Raw genomic sequence first — 19,796 nt, 5'->3', positions numbered from 1 at the left:
CAGTATAGCAAGTCCTTGCCCTGCAGCAGCAGCAGCGTAGCAGATCTATTCCGCCAAGACCAAACATATCAACATTTTCATTCATTGCCATGCCAGAATTATTATTATTATTAGCCTACAGGATGAGCTTAGAATATAAATGTAATTAAATAACCTTTTTTTTTTTTTTTTTTTTTTACATTTATTTAATAACATTTTAAATACAAGTATTATTGATAATAATAATAATTATTATATTTTTTAACAAATATAAGATCTGTTGTTGTATTACAATTGCAGCAGGATATGTTTAAAGTATTAATATAATTAAATAGGGTGACTTCACGTAATTTGGGACCCTTTTTGCCATTGAGATGACTGGGAAAAAGTGCCCCAATCAACCTGAATGATAATAAAATCATGTGTGTGTGTGTGTGTGTGTGTGAGTGTGTGTGGTAAATGAGTCAGGCTGTGTGTGCTGTAGAGTGTGTAGTTGGGTGCGGTTTCTTGAGTCCAGCTGTAACCGGTTACCGGAGACTCTCTCTCATCACATACACGGCAGCGCTGTATGGTCAAACACCACAACAATTATTCTCCGGAGCGGCTTTATGATTAAGCTACAATCTTCAATGAGTAAGCATATTCCAGTAAGTGAAGCCTTTCAAAATATACATTTAATTATTTTCGCGGATTCAGGGTTTATTATTTTTGTGAAATATGGTCGTAATCTCGATCTATTGTGAGCTAATTGACACTAAACCAAAACAGATTTTGTTGTCGACCACAGTTTATATATACATTGATACATGTGTTTTATTTTGCTTTAACTATCTACAAATCTAAACCTTGTATATATGATTATAAATATTAGATTGCATCGCTATAATGTCGTCTTGGTGACGATGTTAGCTTCGGTTAGCCTCACAGCTAACTTAGGCTACATCAGTGAGAGAACTCAGAACGACATTTCGGTCTTTTATTTCTCGTTAATCGATTACATTAAAATGGATCAAAGTAAGTAACTAAGCTGGGAAGATAATGTGTGTTGTGTTGTTGTTGAAAATTAAGTTAATCTGTGAGATTTTTGCCCCATTGCTAATATTAGCCGAGCGGAAGTCTTTGTGTCGATCAATTAGCATATGTTGATGATGATATTTTTGTTGATGTTTTGGACAATTCATCGGTTGTACAATTCAAACATTTCTCCACATTTCAAACCTTGACCGGTTTTCTACATCATAATCTGCATTTGGTCATTTTAATGGCCTCGTTTGGGGCCTTTACACTTGATTTCCATAAAGTCACGCTTAAAAATAACCCAACCAAACATCTGTGCCTTTCATTTGATTGACATGTAGATTTGGGTTACGAATACATGAGGCTTGTTGCGTCTTTTTAAAGTGGTTTGCTAAAGAGGCTTAGTATCTGGTAATCCCAAAGATCTGATGAGACACGTGTGTGTCCTCACGAGACTGACATGAAGATTTCAGCCTTCCCACAAAACACATCCCATCGGAACCGGTCTTCTCTGATGACCCACATGCTGCTCGTTGACTCATCTCTGAGTCATGTGTTTATGGAAATGAGAGGGATATGGTTGATCTTTAAAGCCGACACGAAGACACTGTTTCAGTTCTTTACGCTATAGGGAGGGATGCATGAGTATTAATGTGTTCATGAGTGTATCAGTTTCAGATTATAAAACTTCTGATTGGTCAATACAGAGTGTCAGAATTGATCCAAAATCATATCCAATCAAATGTCTGGTTTTATATTTGATTAATATAGAATGTACATGTACTAGATTGTGACATGATTCTAAACATAAATTTCATGACTTGTAAATGTAAACATTTTATTTTCTGTGGTTGTGAATTAGGCTATTCTTGTCAGTTTTTGCTACACTACTTGATCTATAATAACTGTTTTGTAGTTTTCTGTAGGCTATAATTTCTAGTAATTATGATGCTTTTAAATGTGATGTGTTTTAATGTTTTTGAAAAGTCTCTTATGCTCATCAAGCCTACATTTATTTGATAAAAAAAAATACAGAAAAAACAGTAATATTGTGAAAAATTATGAAAATTTAAAATGTTTTTATTTTATTTTAATATACTTGAAAATGGAATTTATTTCTGTGGTGCAAAGCTGAATTTTCAGCATCATTACTCCAGTCTTCAGTGTCACATGATCCTACAGAAATCATTCTAATATGATGAATTATCAATGTTGGAAACAGTTGTGCTGCTTAAAGTTTATTTTCAAGATTCATTGATGAATAAAAAGTATAAAAGAACAGAATATATATATATATATATATATATATATATATATATATATATTCTAAAATGTATTTTGGTTATTTTATAATTACATTTAGGCTAGCATTTTGTATGTGTGTGTATATAGGCTAGGCTATATATACAGTAGTCAACATTTGAAGTGGATCAAAACCTTTAATCAAAGTTATCCATGAGTTTTGAACAACACCTGTTTTTGTCTTAGGGCAACTTTGATGAACTTTTTTGATCCACTTCAAATGTTGACTACTACACACACACACAACTGGACAAGCAGAAAGCCTAAAAACATCTTACTGTTGACACTTTAAATCAGGAATGAAAAAGCTAAATGAAGTCCTGTTTCCTGACCGCTTGTGCTTCTGTTCTTGTGTCCTTGCAGCAGTTCTGTGGTGTTTTGGGTCACACATTTATGGAGTTTCTGAAGGGCAGTGGGGACTACTGCCAGGCTCAGCACGGCGTTTATGCAGAGAAGTGAACGGCTAGCCTCGCTACCTCATCAGAAGAGAGACTTGTGTTACAGTTTTAACGTTGGCGGGATCAGGCTTGGAGAGCAGGTGTCCACAGCGGTCGGCGGTTCTGGATGGGGTAAAAAAAGTCTCTTGAAGTGCACTGCCCTTGCCGGCCCTACGTCTTCACTCTCACCAGAGAACCAGCCTCGGTTTCTTTAGTTTTTTGGTTGTCTCCCTATTTTTTTATTCTCTTAATCCTGCCCACCTCTTTTCTCCGAATTGTATTCGCCAGATTTTCTGTTGTTACAGGAGAGAGTTTCTCCCACTTTTCTTTAAGATTTTCAAGCTGTTTTATTTTGAAAAGTCCAAAATGGCTCGTATGAATAGACCCGCCCCAGTGGAGATCACTTACAAAAACATGAGATTCCTCATTACCCACAATCCCACTAATGCCACGCTTCACAAGTTCATTGAGGTGAGTGCTGGTTTAAATGGCTTGAACACACTAAAAGTGATGTTTTGGATAGATGATAATAAAAAGCTCATAATGAGGGTCTATTACAATTGCTTATAATTACAGCAACTGCAAAATATCACTTACATGACATCCCTCCCATCCATTAGGAGCTGAAGAAATATGGTGTGACGACGGTTGTTAGAGTGTGTGAGGCCACGTATGATGCCAACCTGGTTGTTAAAGAAGGCATTCAGGTTCTGGTACGTCCGTATGAACCAATTCACTTAAATGAAAATGAATCATCTCCGGTCATGTTTTAACACCGTTTTTTGTTTCAGGATTGGCCCTTTGACGATGGAGCTCCTCCCTCTAACCAGATCGTTGATGATTGGCTGAATCTTCTTCGGCTCAAGTTTAGGGAGGAGCCAGGCTGCTGCATTGCCGTACATTGCGTAGCAGGCCTTGGAAGGTAGTTTTATAGGATTCGAGATATTGCTAGTATCATAAGTCGTAAACATGAGGTGAAATGTGTTTTGAGCTATGCATGTTTTCTTTCCCATAGAGCCCCAGTGCTGGTTGCCCTGGCCCTGATTGAGTGTGGGATGAAATACGAGGATGCTGTTCAGTTCATACGACAGTGAGTTAACGTTGTACTTGTGAAAATATTATAATGATAGTCAGCGTGTGATCTCCATTTTTAAAGAGAAATGTTTATTTTAATTCCAGAAAGCGCCGTGGAGCATTTAACAGCAAGCAGCTCTTCTATCTGGAAAAATATCATCCCAAAATGCGTCTTCGATTCAAGGACTCCAACGGCCACCGCACCAACTGCTGCATTCAGTAAAAGCTTGCGCATCAGCCTTTCTCAAATGTGTAATGGAAATCTGTATCTAGCATAAGTAGTTTGTTCTCTTAATTGGTAAGTGTGAAAATGCCATTACAAAAATGAAGCTTATTTCGTTACAAGTGTCCCGCTCCCTCCTCTTTGTTTTATGTATTTTCCTGTGGAGAGCCTCTGTCAGCAAGGTGAAGTGCTTGTTTGAACTTGAGCTTGGTGTTTTGCGATGAAGTTTATATTGGATGGTGAACATGGTCAAATCCCACCTCTGCCAAACACATAGTATGCTTTATAATCTAAATGGTTTAATTAAAAATAATTTTTGTTATTGATATGATTTTTAGTCTATCTGTAATAAATGCCTGCCTCCAAAAAGATCTAAAATAAATGCCTTATTACAGCAGAGAGATGCCGTCTGGTTCTCAATGGCATTTGGAGAGGTTTCTCGATGTCTTTTGCTGAAAAAAAAAAAAAATCAGGAAGAAAGAAAAAAAAAATAGAGGAAAATAAAAATTCTTTATATAAATATATTGAAGGTTGGGGTACTAGTTTTTGTTGTTTATCCAAACTTCGTTTACCTATTACTGCCATGTCAATAGTGTGATGTTTGTGTTTTGGCTTAAACTGGACCTTAATGTCTGCGGTATTTTTATGCCTTTTTATTTGATGTGCGTAACTTAATATTTCGATAATTGATTTATGTATGGTATTTGAATGTGTACTGTTAAATCTCCTATTTATATCAGTGGATATGTGTTTTATCATAGCGAGAGACAAGTTGCTACAAGTTCGCCAATTTGAGAGTACAATAAAGATACACTGAAGGAAATATTGTCTCTTTGAAGCCTGATTTCCAATTAATAACATGCAGCACTTTATCAAAATTCTTTTATTTTCCTCCATTTTCACAACTGCAGGTGTCACAGCAACCTTTCTACAATAAATAAAGAATATAGAAAATTCCTAGATATTTTTAAACAGCCTCACTGCAAAGAACCACAAACATTTTCACAAAATCTGAGAATGTCAAGGTTAAAACAACCTGAAAACGATTTAATAAAATGCTTGCAAATTATTTCTAACTGAATGGAATATTGACAAATTTACAACGTTTGGACCCCCTCTGATATAAAAAGTTTTAACAGTCTTCAATGTGTGAGTTGACTAGGTTGTGATGGCATGATTTGAACACTGTATGCATCCTAAAGAATGGTATATTCAAATTATTTTGCAAGCTATAATTGCATTATTTATGGGGCAATTTAGGTTTATTTTGATTCTTAATAGAAATATTAGACCTATACAAAAGTGTCAGCCTGAATGAGACTGGGAACCGGATCCAACTTCACACTTGTGTTTGATAAGTACAATCACACCTGCATATACCATCGACACAGAAATCTCCTCGTAGAGGGAGTCACTCCATTAGTCTCTCAAGTTTCCCTGTCCAGAGACGCTGGGCTCTGATGTGTGGCTCACTGATGGCTGTCAGCTCATAGACCGTCTGGTCCCTTCATGTTGGAATCTTTGATGGACCGTGGATCTGGACCTGCTTGAAGCACGCACTGAGATGACTCGCAGTATCCGTTCAGGCCGGGGGGACCGGGTGGTCCCGGCACACCTGGCATTCCAGGAACACCTGCTGGTCCTCTGAGGCCGTCACGACCATTACTGCCATATGCTGGATTACCACGCTCACCTGAGATCAGGTGGAAGAACAGATGGAGAAACAGGCCAGAGGTCAGAGGCATGATATTTACAGATTTGCCAAGATCATTTAACGCACCGTGATTAATTAAATTATGGATATTAGATCAGATGTTGGCCATGCTCTTACCTGGGAGCCCTGGTGGTCCAGGTATACCTTTAGACCCCTCCAGTGTGGGCCCTCTATCTCCCCTGTCACCTTGGTCACCTAAATCAAGAGGAACATAATAGTGGGCTTAGGGCTCTCAACTGTTGTTTGATGGCCCAAAAATGAGTCCCAGTTGCGTTCTGGTCACAGACGTTACAAAATCAGCTTCAGAAGTTGAATACTGTCTCTTCGTACCTTTGGGCCCTTTCCTCCCCAGAAGACCTGGGGGCCCTTTGAGACCTGGCAGTCCTCTGCTTCCAGGATGCCCAGGGAAGCCATTGTCTCCAGCAGGCCCTATAGGGCCAGGAGGACCAGGAGGACCTGGCAACCCAGAAATGCCCGACTCAGGCCTCGTCAGACTGGCTGCCAACTGGGCAAGCTGTCCTGTGAGGAAAAACGAAAATGTCAAAAACAATCGAAGAACAAGGATTTAACAATGAGTTGAGCCTCCATTTGTAAATATCTGTTTGGATATCAAAATACTGACCATGCAAAACCCTCATGCAGACTTGCTTGATGTGTTCATCTGTTGGTGCTCGGCCCTAGAGGAGAATTATGTGGACACTATTAATATTTCAAGTATTTTCCTGTTGTTGTTCCTCGTTGACTGGATGTAAAAAGGGCTTTGGTGGAAAAAATCCCTTTAGAACTTGACAAAATCACATTGAGGTAAAATTCCTGATGGTCTGCCAACCATATAATGAGTTTAGTACAGCGAAATCTAATTTGAATGACAGATACAATAAACTCTGATTAAGCCGTCAATATTAAGATGATTAAAACAGGCGTACTGGTCGTCCCTGTGTCCCAGCCAGTCCAGGTACCCCTCTGTCTCCTTGCATGCCTCTTGGGCCAGGCTCTCCTGGTGGGCCTTCGGGTCCGTGTTGGCCACGTCCACCTTCTGGGCCTTTATTTCCTGCGTCCCCTGGTTTTCCAGTCTGAGCACAACAAAAGATAAACTCTGACTCATTTTCAAGAAGGCCAACGTAGAATTTTGTACACTTTTTCTCATTTTATGGATTGAAAATCTATGGAAATATGGACTCCCTGTGAACGTCTACTTTGACCTGCTCTCAAACACTGTAGCCCTATCTGAGGCCTGGAAGAGTTTGGTTCGTACTCTCGAAAAGTCGAGAAGATGTTGTTTTCTGCACTGGAAAAGCAAAATCCATTTTGCATGCACTTACAAATGAAAAGGACTGAAATTCAGATATATTTAGTTTCCGACGAACTGTAAAGCGGTAGACCAGTCACAACAGACTGGGCCAACTGACCAATCAGAGCAGAGTAGGCTTTCAGAAAGGAACGGTTTATAAGACCAGACTGAACTGTTTCAGACACTGTGATAAAAGATGTGATGCTACAATGTATATTATGAGAAAATTAAAGTGTTTTTTGACCTTGGATGCTTGTAAACCTATTGTAGGAGACCTTCAAAACAAATTGAATTTTTTTTTTTTTTTTTTATTAACGTTAATTTTATTTCAAGAAACAGAAATGTCTCTGTTATGGTTTTAACTCTTTCCCAGCCATAGACGGAAATTTCCGTCATTTATGAGACAACACTTCCCCGCCACTGACGGAATTTTCCGGCTTCCTGTGTTGTCACTGTTATACGGTAGGGGGAGCTATTACGCATCTTCTAAAAGAGTACTGAATCTCCAGATCAAAAGACATGTGAAAAAGAAGCAGAAACAAGCGATATCATATTTAAGCAGATGCATATGTAAACTAACGTGATTATCAATATTAAACAGCATATAAATCAAAACTGCCTAATGTTACTGAATGAAATGTCGACCCAGGACGAGCTATAGGACCGTGAAGCCTTGGGAGTGTTTATGGACTCGATCTATGTTTTAATCATCGTTCTCACCTCATCTCAGCTTTTTGCTCAAAATGTTGCTTTTTACTTACCCACTGTGTGTTGATAAAATCTTTATTTGACATATTGCATGTTCAGATATTCATAAAACAAAATATTGGGGGCCATGCAGATTTTGTGAAAATGATCAAAAATGCTGGCGCTGGCTGGCAACTTTTTTCAAAAACGTTGGCGGGGAAAGAGATTCACTATAATAACCCTGGAGGACAGTTCTAGAGATCTCAACAATAAAAGCAAACTCACCGATCCTTTCTCGCCTGGCTCCCCCTCATCACCCTGGGAAAATAAATGGACATGGAGTTTTAGATCAGCAAGGGGGTCATGACCAGTGTCTGAATGCATAACCAATACATTCTGTGACATAATTAAATATCTGTGCTGTTTTTACTTACAACATCTCCTTTGTATCCTGGTGTTCCCTCTTCACCAGATGGCCCCTAAACAAACATGCGTTAAAATAGGTCTAGTTTAGATCTAATTATTTATATTAAAAAATAATAAAATAATAAAAAAAATTCACTGTAAAAAAATATTGTTGGTTTAACTTAAAAAAGTTAGATGGTTGCCTTAATATTGAGTTCATTGAAATTAAAAATTTAAGTTAATAAAATGAAGGAGAATGGTTTAATAAATAGAAACTCAAAATATTACGTTATCTGAACCACATTAATTATTTGACAAAAGAAAAAAAGTTGCAATAACAAATCATGAAAATATTTTTTTTACAGTGTATAGAATAAAAAATAAATAAAGTTGGCTTACTTGCTCTCCTTTTGGACCAGTGAGACCAACAGCGCCCTGAAGATTTATAAAGATAAGATGTTTACTTACTTTTAATTAATTTTTTATTTTTTAATTAACTTTTAATTAATTAATTACTTTTAATAGTAATTGTAACACATCTGATCCTAACTACCCTAAACAAGACTATGTAAAATATAATGATTTTGATTGATTGTCATTTATTCATTTTGCCAGCTTGTTTCTGAGAGAATGTTACAAAGAAAATTTCAGTTTTAAAGTTCTGCGATAAAGAGAATAACAATTTTACTTCATATAACCAATAACAAAGCTTATTTCAACCAAGTGTCTGTGATTCAGAAGTCACATGACCTCACCACATTACATATTTAATTCAGAAAGTGAATTAAACATTTAATTTACATTATATTTAATATAAAATATACAAGAATTTAGCATTTTTAATCCAATTTTGTCTAAAAATGAAGTTGATTTTACTTTCAAAATTGCATTATGGGATGCAATACCCAGTGCATTTAATGTACTGTATACTGCACATTTTAGCCATTGTTTAAATATATTTCTATGCATATATAATTTGATGCAGAAAAGTATATAAATAGAGTGATAGTATGTTATTAGTAATGTTAGAATGCTATTCAGACAATACAGAATTGATTAGCGGACAGAAACTGCTTTTGAAATCCTACCCTGTCGCCTTTCTGCCCAATGAAGCCAGCGGGCCCTGGGAGACCAGGGAGGCCCGGATCTCCTTTAGCTCCCTGTAGGATACATAAACACACAGACACACATAAAATAAATACAAATTCATGAACACTACACGGCCTGTGCCTGTAGCTGCCTTACAAACCACATCTGCGCTAAAAAAAACAGAGTCGGCAGCTTGGTGAGCAGGGTGCTGGCGGGCCACGTAAGGTGTGTGGATGGATGTGGACTATGATTAAGCCTGATGCCCTTCGCCGGCTGCTAGAAGGAATGCCTGTAAGACAGAGGGTTCATTCAAGCCCCCCTTCCTGCTCTGAATATCCCCTTACCAAAGAAAATACCCCCAGCTACTAGGCCTCAATGACAACAGGCCATTCATGCCCCTACCAGCCGATTACTGTACTAAAGCACTCCAGCCCTTTCTAAGGAGATTGTGTTTCGGTTTGCAGCACTATTAAGCTCCTCGGCATGAGAGTAAGCACATAGGACAGGAATCTGAGAACTAAGACCAAGAGGAACATGTCTCTGATTGTGTTATATTTGTTGTGGGACATCTAAACAGTGTTGTAGTACAAGTTTAAATGCACAAGTCGTTGAGTCCCAATATAGTTCCCTACACTACAGGCAAAAACATTGCTTTTTCGTGCACTAGTCAATTGTGAGACATTTGCATAACATGTTTTTAAGACTAGTGGAAAGAAAACATCCAAAACTACACTTAAGTGTTAACTTTAGTGCATCTTATCTATTTATATCAAATGCAAGACATGTCTTTAAAGATCTTTTCCCTCAATTTTTTTTATCATTTCATGTCCACTTCAGTAGCACGTACATACAATAAATGTGACAGTTTTATTCCCATCTATTATGTAAAGGTTTTTACAGAGATGTTTGTTCATATATAATTTGAGTTTATATGTTTTTATGTTATTCCTAAAAACATGGCGAAAATTAATTATATTCTGACTGCTGACAGTATTTTCTGATTTTTTGAGTAATAAAAAGAGATATCCTAGATCCCCTCAGTAAAACATTTGACTCTAATATGTCAACAAAATGACAAGTATTTTGAACCTGGCTTTATCCCGTGTTCGGATTGTATGTAAATTACAGCATATTTAATTAGATAATATAAACATATAACATTTCAGAAAAATTGTAATACAAAGCATGTTTGCAATTCTTAATGTAATCAGTCAACTGAGGAAGTGTGATATCTATTAGTGAAATTTCTTACCTTATTCACCTGGGGTATCTTGCCGTAAATTATTAAAATATATCAGAACTAATAATATAGAGCTTATGTCTCAATGTATACTGCAATATAACTTTCTAGAGTGCTTGTTAAAATAAGATTAAAAGTGTTAATTCAAGTTGAAGTGATTTCAAACTGTAATGTGCATTGTTATTTGAAGTATTATTTTGGTCTGTCCCAAATGGTTACCTCAGCCCTCGCTATCCTCTTAAACACTTTGCCCAAACAGGCTGTTGGGTAATATGCTGTGAAGTCCACACACTGAGGACGTAAAAACCTAAAATAAAACCTAAAATGACAAATGGACAACCTACAGTCTTGTGGACTTCAGAGATGTAAAGGCAGCAAAACTGGACGTCCACATCAAGTGTGCCATTTGGAACAGGACCTTTGAGAGTTTAGGGTGGTGGTTGTGGGGATGGGACGTTATCCTTGGAATTTCTGTTGGAATCCACTTACATGTGTCTTATTTGTCATCTTTTAATGTTTTCACTTCATCTTTCATCTGTCCTTCACCTCTTTCTGTACATTTTCGCCATTCCTTTGTAGCTCCATCCCAGCTAACAGGGAACTTTCTCAGAAATTTGGTTAACGTTTTTCAAGGTTCTCTCAAAGTTATGAACAAACGTTCTTCCAGTAACGTTTATAAAACATTAGTTCAAAAGTTATCTGGTCTTTAATAATGTTCTCAAAACATTGGCACAAAAACGTTATTTATTCATCATTCATGGAACATTTTTTCTGAAACGCTTTAGTTGGGAGTTCGTCTATCGTTTTTTTAATGCTACAGTGAACATTCAAAAGTAACGTTCCCATAATGTTTGGAAAATTATCATGGAATGTTCACATAACCAAGAATGGGAACGTTAGCAAAACGTTCTTAGAACATATTTTTGTTAGTGGCGAGGCTATTCTCAGTGCTCATGAAGCTTCATCTAAGAGTGTTATTGTCTAAATGTAATAATATAAGGTTCAATTAAATTGTGGTTCCTGATAACTCACCCTCGCACCTGGCACGCCTGCAGGCCCATCTGAACCTCTTACTCCTCTCTCACCCTGGAGAAAAAGAGAGAACATTATAGAAGTGACACATTTCTTTATATGACACTATATGATGTAAGAGGAAATATACTCACTGGCCCACCTCTTGCCCCGACTGGTCCCACTTCTCCCTGCTCACCACGTTCACCCTGAAATAAAACACCAGAATATGTTCATCCATCCACATGGGCCTGTAGTCTGAGGCGAACAAATGGATAAACGGGACTCACTGTTTTCCCATTATTTCCAATCAGACCTGCCACACCTGGATCACCAGTATTTCCCTGGAGCAAAGACAACACAGGTTATCCATCCTGCTAATGGACACCAACTCATCATTTACAGCACTTCAATGAGAATTATATCATAAATGAGTTGACATAATTATTATGAATAAATGAGCTACATTACCGTTCAAAGGTTTTTTGTCACTTATTGTCACTTAAAGTCACATATGCTCATAGCCTGGTTAAAACCAGACCATTCTCAGTAGTAACTGAGTTATGGTCTGGCAAAGCTTCATTAATAACTCATTTCCAAAGGGGCGTCACCAACGGACGTCGCTCAAATGCCTCTGGATAGACCTAAAACCAATCAGAGCGATCGTCATCGTGTAAAGCCATATGCTGCTGCGTCCCAATTCGCCTAAGTTACACTACGCCATAAAAGTATGTAGTCTTTTTGTGTGTAGCAAAAAATAGGCAAGCTTTGGGACATACTACTTCGTCATCTTTATCGGACGGATCTGTCGCGTGCATCCTGTCACGTAAACTGCCCTGTCAATCATCTTGTCACAGTTAAAATCCTCTATTAAATCTAATTTAATTTCCTACCGTTTCGGAGAGAAATGTAGTAGCACGTTCATCTGCCAGTGGGTCTTTCATGGAGACTGTCCTCTCATGTGTTTGCAATTTGAATAATAATGCATAAAAGTTGCGCTTCACCAACGGATGTCGCTAAAATGCCTCTGGGCGCAATTGGATAGACCTAAAACCAATCAGAGCGATCGTCATTGTGTAAGGCCCGCCTCAACGTTTCTGATTGGTGCCGCGATTTCGACGGATTAGAAATGGGCTTGAATGAGCTCTTTGCCAGACTACTTGCAGAGCAAATCTAAATTTGCCGGAAGTTGTCTGGGTTTTCCCAGGCTAATATGCTCATCTAGGCTGCATTTATTTGATCAAAAATATAGTAAAACATTAATTTTGTGAAATTCTATTGTTAAATAACTGTTTTCTATTTGAATATATTGTAAAATACAATTTATTCATGTGATGCATTTTCAGCATCATTACTTTAATGTCACATGATCCTTCAGAAATCATTCTAATATGCTGATTTGGTGATTATTATTAATGTTGAAAACAGTTGTGCTGCTTCATTTTTTTGTGTGGAAACCATGATACATTTTATTGAGGATTCTTTAATGAGTTGAAAATTTAAAAGGACAGCATATTTTTGTGAAATAGAATGTTTTGGTAACAGTGTAAATGTATTTACTGTCACTTTTGATCAATTCAAAGCATCCTTGCTGTATAAAAGTATTAATTTCTGTATTAAAAAAACCCACTGACTCCAAACTTTAAACAGTAGTAACTCAGCACGCATTTAAAACAGGAATCTATCTTGGATAAATCAAACGGAGACACACTCTAACAATTCACACTTGAATTACCTACTTTTACACCCATGTGGCCTTTTGCTCCTGAAATTCCTGGCAAACCCTGGAGGAAAATAAATCAATAATCAATAATGCAAACTATTCCCGGTAATCTCACAAGCAGATATCACTGCATACTAGTTGCATTTTGAGCAGGGGTCAAGGATCATACGCACTGGAAATCCCTGAAGTCCAGCGTCACCAGGTGAGCCAACTTTCCCAGGAAGACCCTAAAACGATAACAGACACATGCAGATAAATTCACTTCACGAATAAAGCTGACAAATCTGCATGCACAAATTAAAGTCATTACCTTGACTGCAGGCAGTCCTGGAATACCGTCACGAGCATCAACTGCAGGCAAACCCTACACCACATAAACGTTCTATTCATTTTTTTATTAATTTGATGGTATAATAGGTCACTTTAGCAGCACAGGTGACTTACAGCATCTCCTTTCGGTCCAGGTAGACCCATAAGTCCCAGCAGCCCCAGAGGTCCCTAGAAAGAAGAAATCACATTATATATTATTATAGTAAATCAAAAAGTTATTAGAACTTCTTAGTGTAAAAGCCCGTTCACACCAAGGACGATAACAGTAACGATAAAGATATAGTTAATAACTGTAACAATAACGATAGAGATCTAAAAAAAATTCTAAAATCTAAAATAATAGCAGAGTCCACACCACAACTATAACGATAGCACAAATCGTAGAAATCACTTTCAGAAGGATTTATTTTTTCATCTGATGAACGATAAAAACATTGACAGCCAATCAGAATTCATTCTGAATCATGTCTAGTTTTTAAAGCGACAGGCAAAAAAACGGCAGCTCATGCTTAGAATAAACAGAACCATGTCGTCTGCTTGTGTGGATGATAATAACCATATTATAGTTATCTTTATAGTTATTCTTGGTGTGAACGGGCCTTAAAGGGACAGCTCACTCAAAAATGAAAATTCTGTCATCAATTACTCACTCTCAAGTTGTTTCAAACCTGTATGAATTTCTTCTGCTGAACACAAAAGACCAACATTCTTCAAAATATTTTCTTTTGTGTTCAGCAGAAGAAATTCATACAGGCTTGGAACAACTTGAGAGTGAGTAAATGATGACAGAATTTTCATTTTTAGGTGAACTATCCCTTTAAGGGAGTGAAAAAAATATGACAAGCTTGTTGAGTATTGAAGTATATGAAGACTCACCTGAGCTCCTTTTGGTCCGGTCTCACCAACTTTTCCTCTTTGGCCCCGATCACCCTTTAAAAATACAATATAAATCTATAGGTTTTAATTCCTGTGTTCATTTACAAAAATAAATCAATCAGCCTGAAAAGATAATATTACAATGAATGTGGATAAATGGCAAGAATACTGAAATGAGGTTAAAGGCCAAACCTTTGTAGTGCATTTTTATAGGATAAAAATTACATCATTTTGATTTTGCCACTTACAGGAGCACCCTGAATACCCTGAGAGCCCAGGTCGCCAACATTCCCACGAACTCCCTAATGGAGAAGAATATGCAGTTGGTAATTTCAAAACATATCCTTGTTATTGTATCAGATATGAAGAACATTTGACACTCACCCTGTCCCCTTTAGGGCCCATCATCCCTGTGATTCCTCTCAAACCCTGCCGACCCTACAGTAACAAAACAAGCGACACACTGAACAGGAACACATGGGTGGAAAAGATACAAACAAGCATCATATGAACTATAAGTATATAGTATATCAGATAACATCAGTAAAAAATATTAGATAAGTAATGTCTTTTTTTACAGGTAATCCTTGTGCACCCGGCTCTCCAGGTGCTCCCTGGTCTCCTTCTTCTCCCTGTAAGAAATCAATAAAATTACACACCTAGATGATCTTTGCACTGTAACTAGCTTAATTATTTTAACAATTATGTATTTATGAGCCACCATAAGTTAAAAGGTAATTTGCTCACATTTGCTCTACAAAAATAACTCATAATAATAATTTTAATACATCATTTCCCTAACTGTTCAAAAGAACTTAATTTATGTAACTGTCACCTTATGTCCTTGCCTTCCTGGTTCACCTGATTCACCTTTGACACCTTTGTGACCCTAAGGTTGAAAAACAACACCGTTGTGTGTTAGACATCCTTGTGTTTGGCTGGAAGTGTATATTAATTGAAATAATGTCATTTAAAAGGCACCTTCATGCCAGGGAGACCTGTGTAACCATTCAGGCCAGAAGTACAGGCATTTGGACACTAAAAAACATAACAAATACAAATCAATTATTAGAAACATTGATGCATACGAGTGATTGTTCCATTAAAATTAAGAGTACTTATCTATTTTAAAACATTTATCACAAGATCAACAATGATCAAAGTCAATTTTGGCATGAAGTGTGATGTTGCAGAATTTTTATATAGTGTGTGATGGGTCATCATAGTGGACAGAAAGTTTTTCCTAATTGAAGAATCACCCAGAAATATAAGAGTCCTAACATGTGATGGCAGTTTTGTAGGAGCAATTGAGAAAGTAACCAAGTAGCTGAATTAATTTTAGCATCAAGATCTTCAACCAAAACAGATACAAATATGTGTTGCTGTTGTTTACAGAAGATTGCTGAGTTTCTGTTTCCTGAAATCTGAGGAGCAAACACTAGATTTAGTGCAAAGGTAACCCGATATGAGACTTGAGGATACATACCAACTCCTTCCCATCCCAGACTCCAGGAGGGCCCTATGGATAGAAGGAATATACTTTTAACAATTCTGTTTTTATAGCCATATATGCATCATGGGCGTGAGTGAATGGTCATAAAGATCTCAACATTAATACTTACTCTGGGCCCTGGCAGTCCTTGCGCACCAACAGGACCTCTCGTTCCCCGACTTCCCTTTAAAGCAGAACCAGAGACAGACACTTCAAATTATTATTCAACTATTTTATTTTATTGCATTATAATGGAGTAACATTACATACAGGAGGCCCAACTTTGCCCAGCTCTCCAGGTAATCCATCTTCCCCATCAGCACCCTTCGGTAAACAAAGAAAACAATAAAGGAGCCGATAACAACAGAAAAAAAGTATCAGCAAATCCCGCCATTAAAAAAAATAATAATTAAATCAAATATTAACCACTTACAGCTTCTCCATCCTCGCCAACACCCTGTTAACAAAGTAACAGATGTGTAATGATGTGAATTTAGCATCAGCTCAGTACAGCCTTGTATCATTACATCACTGTATGGGCTAGAAGGTAAACTTGATCAATGACCGACTGCCTGCAACAGTTCAAAGTGTGTACAGCCATCTTATGATGGGAGGTCGCTGTTTAAACAGATATATCTATTCATAGTAACAAACTAATGGAAGAGAGATCCCTATTAATATCTGATTATTCTAGTAGCACACTGAAATTACACGAGACGGATCAGTGTGAAGAGAATTTGAATCATTTACTTACAGGGGCTCCTCTTAGTCCTGGCTCACCCGGTTCACCCTAATAAAGAATAAACATCAAACCATATGATCTTTTAATGATTAACATTTAGAACTTATGTAATTGAAGCATCAGTCATAATACAGCCATTCACAAAAAAGACCTAGTACTTTCAATTTCAAATATATGTGTGCACTTTCACTTATTTTTAAGAGAAAAAGTGGAATAATAAATAAAACGTATTATTAAGTGGAAACTTACTTTCTGTCCAGGAGGGCCAACGGGGCCAGGTACACCACGGGGCCCAGTCAAACCCTTAGAAAGACAAAACCATTCATGATCATAGATTTCACTATAACTCACTGTAAATGAACTTTATTCACTGATCTGACAACAGCTGAACTAACGGTAATGTGATACAGCTGCAGGATTGCAGGGCTAATTATTTATGCTTATTTAATATTTGTATTAAATTAATTGCATTTTTTACAAAAAAAACTCAGACACACACTGACAATAAAATGATAAACCAATCAGAAATGGCATTTACTTTTCTCCTGACTTTGACAAATATCAAACCCTGCCCACATTTTCTCTGTACAGTAGACCACTGCAGACGCCTGTGTTCAACACTTCATTACAGGGAACAGGGAACATCTCTCCAAAATGATAGCCACCAAAAACAATTTCATTTTTAAATGGAATTATGCATGTAGAATGGTTTAGTATGAATGTATTTTTCCCTTTGCATCAGTAATACCAACATTTAGAACCAAAATCCAGCAAAAATATATATGTATGCTTTCAATACACATATACATATAGCCTACTGTATATTTATTTAAATATATTTAAATATATTTATATTTATATACATACATATACTGTATATTTACTTAAATATACATATATATATATATATATATATATATATATATTGCAAAGTAATGCTAACATGATATGCTACAATACTAAGCAACCTACAATATAACATCTGTATGTTTAATTAATGCTAACATAATAGATTATTATGGACAAAAAAACTCTTTCTTAATCAGTATTTTTGTCTTGTTTTTCAGGAAACTTTTTAAAAATATATATATTTTAAACAAGATAAAATCACTTAATTAGATTAAAACTGAAGATATTAAAAGATATTAAAACCGTGTCTTTCTTCATGCGTTAATTAAACCAGAAAATATGTCTGCCAGTGGTGTATGAAAAATAAACTTAACCCATGATATAGTCTCTCATCATAAACAAGCCTGCTTCTAAAGTATCTTATTTTAAGGATGTTTGGATATTTTTACTGAAAAACAAGACTAAAAAACTGATAAAGAAATTGATTTGTGTTGTGTTAAGCCTTTCAAATGACTTAAAAAACTATAAAGCTCAGAGGAGTCACAAAGGAATAGGTGTTCTTCGGTTTAATGCTCAGTTTCATCAGTAATAGTACACATTTCTGCTCCTGTGGCTTCATGCTTACACAAAAAGGTCTCTGTCTCCACCAGGAAGCTAATATGGGTCTCTCTCTGCTCTCTCTCTTTCCTCTCTTCTCCAATCCTTTTTTCCATCAAGGATTTTTTTAAATTTTTTTTATTACTCAGACCCCTCCAATGCAAACTACACTTGCTCTGATGGTGCCAGTGTTACTTAGAAAAGAAAAGCTGATTTTATCTCGGTTTCCAGACCTCAACAAAAATAAAGAACAATACTCACATCCGCTCCAGGTTTTCCCGGACGGCCATTTAATCCATCTTTGCCATTGTCCCCATCAAGGCCCTGCCGAATTAATCAGATTAATGGATTGTAGAATATAATTTCAGCTATGCGTACTCATTTGTTTCTTGAAAAAGATTAATACTCACTGGGGGGCCATCAGGGCCGGGGCCAGGACCCCTCTCCCCCTAAATCATACAAAATACAAAAAAAGAGGCATTATTCACGGCTACAAAACATACCTTGAGTATAGTATGAGGACAGACATTTAATTTGTTTCTGAGAAGTGTAAGCAAAATAATCGATATGTGACTCACATCAATGCCGTCAACTCCAGAAAACCCAGGAAGCCCTGGAGGTCCAGGCGGCCCTCTTGGACCAACCGGCCCCCTCTAAAAACAAACAAAAAAACATGAAACAAACCACCGCTTACTCAAAATTTATCCTGAAATAAAAAATAAAAAAAGTCCTAAAAACAATGAAGTCATTGTATGTGCGCCTGATGCTGAGGTATCACACTGGCTGTCCTCTTATCCTGGGAAAGTGAAAACAGCTGTGCACACCTGGACCAATTTACAGAAAATACCTTCCATAATATGTCAAGTAATGTTCTGGCTGTCAGATACTTGCAAATTCAGATAATATTAATAAAGAAGCTTGGCATCAATTAACATAAGACAAACAGTTCAGAAAAAGTGCACCGTTTGTGAAAAATGTATTTGCTGCTTTAGTAGGCTAGATATTATTTAATAATCTCACATCAAAACACACATTCCTTTTCTCCCTGCATTTAATTCTTTTGTCTCTATATTTAAATTTTCAGATATTTTAAGAACTATACAGTGAATCACTCAACCCATGGACCCAAAACACCCACACAGTCCATTTCTACTGCTAAAGAAATCCCTTGTTTCCTACCTGTGCAGAGATGACCAGGACTAACTGCAGTAAAATCAGCAGCACGGGCGCGCGGAGAGTCCCGGCGTGCGCCATAGTCACCCCCGATGACTTGAAGGAGGCAAAATAGTCCTTTTTAGGAGTTTTGTTGGGGTTCACGGGTTTTCTATCAATATTCCCCAACTAAACCACACCATCTACCAGTCTCTCGATGCAGTATTAAAAAGTCATGCCTATTCATGAGCCGTGTTGGGAACTTGAAGGTGATTGGATATGAGTTCAAAGGTTTGTGTAAAATGGGCGTGGCTCAAGCTCCGGGTACCTGGGTACCGCTCGTAAACAATACATCCTATGAATCAGATGTATCCTAGATTTAGATCGGATTCGGTGATAGTAACTTTCAAAAAATGTACCAGGCTGTCTGTATTTCTAAGGTACAAAAATGAATATGGTAACAACCGTCTCCGCCGAGATTTCAATGTAAAACGTTATGTTTTATGCATAGGAAACTTGGTATTAGTGACCACCATCTAAAAAGAAATTCACCTAACTTTTATCTA

General features: G+C 37.0%; 3 protein-coding genes across 3 annotated transcripts; 2 read left to right on the top strand and 1 right to left on the bottom strand.

Moving 5' to 3' along the window:
* The first annotated feature begins 500 nt into the window (after positions 1-500).
* On the top strand, positions 501-2,835 carry LOC307149991 (uncharacterized protein). The gene is made up of 2 exons (XM_079856692.1): positions 501-626; positions 2,662-2,835. Exons 1-2 carry the CDS (start codon positions 588-590, stop codon positions 2,755-2,757), a joined length of 135 nt encoding a protein of 44 aa, XP_079712818.1. The 5' UTR covers positions 501-587; the 3' UTR covers positions 2,758-2,835.
* A 237-nt stretch (positions 2,836-3,072) lies between these two features.
* On the top strand, positions 3,073-4,276 carry ptp4a1 (protein tyrosine phosphatase 4A1). The gene is made up of 5 exons (XM_079856691.1): positions 3,073-3,206; positions 3,356-3,448; positions 3,527-3,657; positions 3,751-3,825; positions 3,915-4,276. The coding sequence occupies exons 1-5, from the start codon at positions 3,102-3,104 to the stop codon at positions 4,030-4,032; spliced, it is 522 nt and encodes a 173-aa protein (XP_079712817.1). The 5' UTR covers positions 3,073-3,101; the 3' UTR covers positions 4,033-4,276.
* A 620-nt stretch (positions 4,277-4,896) lies between these two features.
* On the bottom strand, positions 4,897-19,431 carry col9a1a (collagen, type IX, alpha 1a). Its single transcript, XM_079856690.1, has 32 exons — positions 19,258-19,431; positions 18,657-18,731; positions 18,489-18,527; positions 18,340-18,402; positions 16,882-16,935; positions 16,645-16,680; positions 16,324-16,347; positions 16,161-16,214; positions 16,021-16,074; positions 15,885-15,917; positions 15,380-15,436; positions 15,234-15,287; positions 14,977-15,030; positions 14,783-14,836; positions 14,647-14,700; positions 14,399-14,452; positions 13,637-13,690; positions 13,503-13,556; positions 13,366-13,419; positions 13,209-13,253; positions 11,760-11,813; positions 11,625-11,678; positions 11,491-11,544; positions 9,218-9,289; positions 8,529-8,564; positions 8,159-8,203; positions 8,010-8,042; positions 6,673-6,819; positions 6,369-6,423; positions 6,077-6,265; positions 5,864-5,941; positions 4,897-5,725 (listed from the first exon to the last, which is right to left on the bottom strand). Exons 1-32 carry the CDS (start codon positions 19,330-19,332, stop codon positions 5,520-5,522), a joined length of 2,064 nt encoding a protein of 687 aa, XP_079712816.1. The 5' UTR covers positions 19,333-19,431; the 3' UTR covers positions 4,897-5,519.
* Between the last annotated feature and the right edge of the window lie 365 nt (positions 19,432-19,796).

The sequence above is a fragment of the Squalius cephalus genome (assembly GCF_949319135.1).
Source record: "Squalius cephalus genome assembly, chromosome: 22".
Classification (NCBI taxonomy): Eukaryota; Metazoa; Chordata; class Actinopteri; order Cypriniformes; family Leuciscidae; genus Squalius; species Squalius cephalus.
Note: the sequence above shows the minus strand (reverse complement) of the source record. Positions and strands in the feature narration are given on the sequence as shown.